The sequence below is a fragment of the Aphelocoma coerulescens genome, chromosome 7 (genome assembly GCF_041296385.1).
Source record: "Aphelocoma coerulescens isolate FSJ_1873_10779 chromosome 7, UR_Acoe_1.0, whole genome shotgun sequence".
NCBI classification, from domain to species: Eukaryota; Metazoa; Chordata; class Aves; order Passeriformes; family Corvidae; genus Aphelocoma; species Aphelocoma coerulescens.
Window position 1 is genome coordinate 5211004 of NC_091021.1, and position 7743 is coordinate 5218746.

The following is a 7743-nucleotide window of genomic DNA, read 5'->3' on the forward strand; positions in this document are numbered from 1 at the left end:
TTGCATCCACATCTAAGCTGAGAGTGAAATGTCATGTAGTTTGTGCACTGTCTTTTCCCCTAAAGATAATCCTTGTTTGGGACTGTTGGGCAGCACAGGTATGATCTGAGATGAGGACTCCATTGTGAAACAGAAGGAAAACATCCTGAAAGTAAGATCACTCCCACAAACATTTGAAAATACAGATTTTGAAAACAAATCACAGTGCCCATATAATGCTTATGAACTTTGTTCAGCTAGGAACAATGGTACTTCTCATTAAAGCATCCATCAGAGACAAAAATGGTAAGAGAATGTAACGTAGTAAGCCAGTAGCTATTAAACAATGTGAAAAAATGTCCAGTTTCAATTTTCTAAGGAGTGAAGAAACTTCAATCCTTCTAATAATTTTTAAAAGTAAGCAAAATGATGCCCAAATGATTATCTATAATGAGATAATTTGGTGAATGTATAATTTGTGAAATTCTCTACTTTCCTGGAGCAGATTGACAGCCAGAAGCTAAACTTCAGAGAGCATGCTAAGGCCCGTGTTGATCATGGGGCTGAGATCATCACGCAGTCACCGGGCAGGTCCAGCATGGCCTCGCCACGCAGACTCAGCAACGTCTCGTCCTCTGGAAGCATCAACCTGCTTGAATCCCCCCAGCTTGCAACCCTCGCTGAAGATGTCACAGCAGCCCTTGCCAAGCAGGGGTTATGAATTTGCTCATTTTGCGTTGTATGAAGTAATAATGTTTAGGCATGAGCTCTTGGCAGGAATGGGCTCAGAGCGTGTTACATTCGTTCTTTACCATGTCTAAAACTAAGTTACATCCCCAGACTTGTAGTTACCATACAGTTAAAAAAACAGAAAAAAAAAATCCATAGATGCAGTAATTGGCCTGACCTCCATTTACAACAGGAAGACACTGGCTTTATATGGATATACAGCAGTATGCTACATTGGACAATTATTGTTGCTCTGCTCTGTCTTGCATGGAGTACTGTACCATGATAAAATGCATTTTTACCTTTCATGTGCCTGAAGGCCGTCCACCTATTTCTGAAGAGCCTTGTTAATATCCCAAGTTGCTCACTTCACAATTCTTTTGATAGATGGTGAAATAGAAAAGTTGCCTGCCCATTGTAAGTTATTGAAGGTTAAATTAGGCAGTCTGCTTAACAGAAGGAAGGGCATATAGGGAAATTCAACTTTTAATTTAAAAAAAATGTTACTTTGTATAAATGAGTCGAACAAAAGTTGAATTAAGTTATTAACTTTTTTTGAACATGGTTAATTATTTCAGTGTATAGCCGAAAAGCCAATAAATTATTTAACTAATAACTAAAAATACTAGCTGAAAACATTTGAATCATGCTTTGGGAAGTGACGTAAAAAAGCTGCTGCAAGCAAGCACTCATACCCCAACAGACTTGTGTCTGATTAGGAAAGTTGGTTAAGCAGCTAGATTTGTGTGCATACCACCAGTTTCACATCCTTTCCATCCATTTGATACAGTATTATAGATATATATATTTCTCTGTGGCCATTTGTGATACACCCTCCTCATATACTTGAATATTCTACTTCTTTATTCACAGTATCTGTGTCTCTTGCACCCTTTGGTGTTCCAATTTTAGGTATGTAAAAGTAGATGTTAGCAGGGGGGTTTTTCCCTATTCATAAGAATACATTTTAAAAAGATGAAAATTGTAGCATGAAGTTGCTTTCTGTAACAACTAAAAGCCGTGACCCTGTTTTAGTGACAGATTCAAGTCTACTCTGTGATGCTAGAAAAAGGATTCCTTCCCTCTTCCCTTCCCTCCTGCTCTTCACAAAGGAATGATTTTGTGGAGTCCAGACATTTGTAAAAGGGTCTCCAAAGATGACTGAGTTTAGACTATGGATTTTTAAAAAATCTGCAATAGTTTGGTTGGTTCCTTTTCCTTTTCCTTTTCCTTTCCCTTTCCCTTTCCCTTTCCCTTTCCCTTTCCCTTTTCCTTTTCCTTTTCCTTTTCCTTTTCCTTTTCCTTTTCCTTTTCCTTTTCCTTTTCCTTTTCCTTTTCCTTTTCCTTTTCCTTTTCCTTTTCCTTTTCCTTTTCCTTTTCCTTTTCCTTCTCTCATCTTATTTTTCATTCCCATAGTAACAATGAATGTTTGATTTATTTTTTTTCTTTTGCTAAAGTTGAAACACAGAAAAAATATTAAGATGTTGTTTCCACTCCTTTAGTGATGTCTCACATGTACACTCAGGCACTCAGATAACAGTGATAAACATAGCAGAGATGCCAGTAAATTACAATATGTGAATAAATAAAAATGAGCTCCCTAGACCTGTTGCCATAGTGATTCATCAATTAAATAGGGCATCTTAAAATCTGAGCAAAGTGGGATTATATTGACTATAAAAAGTATAAGAAAAAAAGTGCATGAAAGATAAAAGGCAGAGATACATGAACAACCAACCTAGTGGAGTTACCTGAGGGAACACTTGACACTGAGAGAACACTGGTGATGGGGATGATCCTCAGCAGCAGATAATCACCTGCTGATGCCCTATGTACATGAGACATTAAGAAATGACCAGTTTACATTCTTGCAGTTTGTTTTATCTTTTCCTTTTGAAACCTCGTAACTAAACTTTGCACTGTCATTTGAGCTACATTTGATGTATGTATTAGGTTAATGATGTGTTTTGGAAACTTCTGAACTTCTTAAGTTTTATGTGTGCATGTGTGTTGGGGTTTGGTCTGAAAAGACTCACAGAGATTTTTATGTCTGTGGAGATTCTAATAATTAATGGTACAGGATTCCCCATTATTACATTTGGGTAGTAATGCAGTTATTGGACAGTAAATATTTAGTGGACCAAAGTGGGGTTTGGCTAAGCTGCTACAACAGTACAAACACAAAACAGAGTGGTTAAATCTCTCAAACTTTTACTGAATATGAACTTCTGACAGCCGAACACATGACATTTCAGGTCTGCAAAAAGCTTTTTCACACTATAAAGTACCTAACACTGTTTGTAAGTCAGTTGTTTCATAACAAGGACAGTGAGTTTAGAACCATCCAAAGTGCAATTGGAGAATTCTGATTTCTGCTTTGTATTTGTTACAGTTTTGCTTAAAGTAATCCTAAGAATTCACATGGAGACAATGTCAAGTGAGGTGCATTAAAAGCTTCTTTCCATTTTTTCAGAAAAACAACAGACAGAAAGGAAAACCAACAGCATTTGTATCACATTGCTCTGATTATGCTATCAATTAGTATAAATTAGCCTTGCAGTGGGTTTTTTTTTCCTATGCCTTTTGCCAGTGTAGGAAAAAAATTATGGTATTACTGAACCTCTGCTCTCTGAAGCTGAGCAGCATCTCATGGGAACAGTGTTAACCTGAGACTCAAGTGGTTTTATTCTGCTTTTAAAATTTGTTTATTCTAGAAAATTAAGCTTAGTTAATCCACATAATGAATCCAAAGTTATAGTGGTGTAACACACCAAGTCATTTACTTCTTGCATTAAAATGAGCTTTCTTGTCTTGACTGAAGCAAAGACCTTTGTAATCATTATCATCCTTCCATAGAAATAATCCTAGAATGCTGTGGAGTTAGATGAAAAGAAATTAAGAGTTTTGTGCTTTTAAATAATAATTTTAAAAAACCAAGTTATGTTACATGACTCTAGATGTTCACTGAAAAGCTCATATTAATCTTAACTTTCTCAAGAAGACTGTTCATTTTAAAAACAACAGTTTGTAAATATGCAATGCCCACTAAAGAAGATAGAGCCAGCTTCCTGGAAACTGCATCTGTTGTGTTTCTTTTCCATAGGCATGTTGAGCCAGCAGGTTTGTTGGGTGCCTGAGACCCAACTCTGTAACAAAGCAGAGATAATCCAGACAAAAGGAATGGTGAAACTTTGTTTGGGTACCTAGGGGAGCACCCCAAATTTAATAATCCATCGGGTTGTAGAGATGAAAGAGTGCTCTGCCTCATCTGCAGAGTTTTGTGTCTATGTAACCACAAGCTGAAAGAAATCAAAGTTGAGCAAATCTCTGTCCAGCAACAGTAAAAGAAAAACTGATAATGATGAGGGAAATTATGAGCCTACAAGGGCAATGTATATTGTCACTGTACAGCAGTAAATGGAATCATTCATTCAGCCCTCTGCTATGGTACATTAGTAACCTCATCATGATTGCTCACACATCTAGGTTTGCCTAAATACATGACTCAAAGGGAGTCAAAAGGCAGCCTTGTGTTGACTACCACATGAGCAGAAGTTTTTTCCATGCTGGACTAAGTACTGTTTGAAACCCAAGTACATGTCCCTTCAAAGGCAAAATGCCTTGAAGAGTAGATCACATTTGCTGTGAAAATCAGCGCAGGTAGATTTCTAGCCTAGGTGTCTGTGAGTTCACTCACTAGTCAGATTGCTAAAGCAACTCCCTCTGCAACTCCAGTAATTCCCACTGCAGGAAGGTAAATTAGTTTCACACTGGGAAAAGTCAAGCATATAAAAGCCACTTCAACTTTAGCAAATAGAAAAAGCCAACAAGTAAACATGCTGTATGCTGGGATAGCAAGGAATACGGTCTGCTGTTACAAACCTGTGTTTTTTCTGATAATTTTAGAGCCTGATACCATAAAAGAGGCATTTCTTGAATGGCTGGTGGTAGGTAGTTCATGTTTTTCAATCCGATTTGCAATTGTATTTGTTGCTGTATAGTGATTGTTTTGCAAAATAAAGTCGCTTGTCATCTAACTGCATGTGTTAGCTTCCTGTGTTTGTGATCCAGCTCCTCCTGAATCCAAGCCTTGTGCAACCAGCACCTCCCAGTACTGCCTTCAGTCTGCCCAGGAGCAGTCACAGTGGATCCAGTTGTACCATTCAGCTAATCTTTTTTACTTTTAAACAAAAGGATTGGTTTTTATGGTTTGTGTCCTCTTCTGCGTGTCAGTATCTCCCTGCTGGGTGCAAATTTCTTCTCAGAGAGGGTGATTAGACATTGGAATTGGTTTCCCTGGGAGGTGGTGGAGTCACTGTCCCTGAAGGTGTTTTAAGGACAGCCTGCATGTGGCACTTGGTGCCATGGTCTGGTTAACAAGCTGGTGGAAGTTCATAGGTTGCATTCGATGATCTCAGAGGTCTTGAAATGATCTTCCAACCAAATTGCCCCTGTGATTCTGTGGATGGCAGGTCCCTGCCTGGGGGCGCCGTGTAGCAGCACCCTGCACGGAGCAGTGGAGCCCGGGCACAGTGACCCCTCAGCACAGCGAAGCGTGGCCACACACTGGCCCTTGGGGCCCCGGGAAATGGCAGCCCTGGGCTGTGAATGTGGCACAGCCACCTCCACCCGCCCTCCCCGCAGATTCCTGTTGGCCTGCAGCCATCTGGGCACAGCAGGGGCGCATGGATGGTACTGGGATAGTGAAGGTAACAGGAGTTGGGCTGTGGGGGTGAGCCTTTGGGGCAGTCTTGGAAACTAACAAGGAAACAGCATGGACTTTGAGGGATGCTTGGAGTGTGTCATTATGGATTCACGGTGGATGCTCAGTCCCATCCTGAGCTCAAGTCAAGGGGAGCTCTGTGCTGCAGGTGGAACAGAGAAATAATAGATTGGTTTGGAAGGGACCATTTGGAAAGGACCTGAAAGCTTATCTCGTTTCACCCCCTGCCATGGGCAGGGACACCTTCCACTTGACCAGGTTCCACTAAGTCCTGTCCAGCCTGGCCTTGAACACTCCAGGGATGGGGCAGCCAGGATGGGGCATGCTTCTCTGGGCAGCATTCTACTGAGAGTACTGCTGCTACTCTGGGCAACAAACACTGCAGAGAATGTGTGCTGGCACAGACTACCTCTGTGTGCCTGGTGCCTGCTCAGCACAGGGCGTTGTGTAGGAGGGGAATACAACTGAGTAGAGTGCCTTAAGTATCCCAAACCTTGAGCAAGCTGGACTTCACACATAATGCTGCAATATTCCTAAGTAAATGGTATCAAACGACCTGGAGGAATAATTAAGTGCCATTAATTATCCAATTGAAGCACTCTCCTAAGCATGCTTGGGTAACAAGGCAGAACTAATGCATCATCTATCTGTGGAAAGGGAAAGGATTAAGAAGCTAACAACAACAGGGTAAATCGTGATTTAAGATTCACAGCTAGAACAATGGTTGAGGACAGGTAAGAACCGGTTTCTCCCTTTCAAAGTGAACAATGATATTTCTGTGATTGTTGAATCTCATTAGCAGCATGTGGTAGGTGATCTATTTTATAATTTGCTAGCAGACTGTGGTGTTGGAGCATTGAGATAAGTACAACTTGTGAACAAAATCTTGATTAACACTTGTTATTGAAAGCAAGGGAGGCCCAGGAATCCTGCTACAATATTTGTTAGATGTACAGAGCATCTGTCCATCCTGTGCCTGTCTCAGCTCATGGGATGTTCCTTGCATTGTACAGGAAGATGGTAGAAGATGAGTTAAGAGACATCAATAGGGGCAGAAGGCCTTCCACCTAGAGGTGCTTGGCCATGCAGAAGTCCCAGCTGCTGGGACTAAAAGACAGTGTGGCCCTGGTGGAGGGGTTCCCAAATCTGATTTTGTGTGAGCACCCTTGTTCTGGATGCAGAAGCATGTTGGGGAGGTAGTGATATGCAGAAAAGACTCCACTACTAGAATAAGTAGTAAAGTAGCTATGTTTATTCCAGCACTGGGATGCATGGGGAATAGTTCCTCCAAAGTCATGCATGCAGACAGCTGCATTCAGCTTGGTATTTATTGGGTTACAAGTTCCATATTCATTAAGTTTCTCAATACGCGCATACCTATTCATTGCCTAGCCCCGCCTAGCCTCGACTCGTGTTACGATGAGCCCAAAAGTCATTTACATCCATGTTGCACTGTCATAGGCTAGCAAGCATAGTCCCCGAAGGGATGTCCTTGCTAAGGGGTGCTTACAGTTTCCTCTGAGACCTATCAGCTGGCCAGTTTGAATATGGACAATTCTTTAAGCCACTTAAAGTTGTGACTGCCTCTGTGATACACACTTAAGAATAGACAAACTCGCCCCCAAGCTCTCTCTCGTTTCCGGTGCTGGGACAGGTGGCTTTGGGGCCCCATGCGGGGCCCAGTGGGCCCGGCCCCAGGCCCTGCTCGGCCAGGCCACAGCTCCAGGATGACCCCCCCAAGCAGGGCTGTGGGCAGCCAGAGCGGCTCGGAACTGCCCCCCCCCCTCCAGTTCGGCCAAGATTTCAGCAAAGCGGCACCTCTGTCCAGCAGAGGTCAGGTGACCAACAGTGATAAGCCACACAGCTGCAAGGCTGAGGTGAGATTAACCCTTTTATTGCTGTGAAGAGCTGAAAACCTGAGGGAAGAGAGAGAGGAGATGCTTAAAGCTGAAATTCTGTTGTGAAGCTATGATAGAGTATCCCACTGTAATTTCATGAAGATATGGGGGGGTGGAGTGTTCCGCTCATAAGCAAAAGCACCTATGCTGAGATAGGCAGATGCTGACGCAGCTGTAATTTCATGAGAAGTTTGGACAGGGAGAGATGGACCAGATGAGGACTTTTGCTCCAAACGGGAAAGGAGAAAACCTCAGTTCCTAGAGATGCTCCCAGAGATAGTCCTAACGGTGAAGATGAGGAAGACCCTTTGCTCCCAGGGAAGGAGAAGGGCCTCTGTTTTTTTTGTTTCTGAACGGCTCAACCTTAAAATTGTACCCCAAAATCTTCAAGAGTGGACCCTCGAAAGCAGTTGC

The 7743-nt window shown here is 42.1% G+C and overlaps 1 protein-coding gene across 44 annotated transcripts in view; it reads left to right on the plus strand.

The window, feature by feature from the left end:
* The window catches only part of MAP2 (microtubule associated protein 2), a 246983-nt gene extending 242238 nt beyond the window's left edge, over positions 1–4745 (plus strand). For all 44 annotated transcript variants that reach the window (XM_069021825.1, XM_069021827.1, XM_069021826.1 and 41 more), the window contains one exon: positions 485–4745. In XM_069021825.1, coding sequence (XP_068877926.1) covers positions 485–700 — 216 coding nt within the window. In that variant the 3' untranslated portion in view covers positions 701–4745. The remainder of the gene's footprint in view (positions 1–484) is intronic.
* Positions 4746–7743: the final 2998 nt, after the last annotated feature.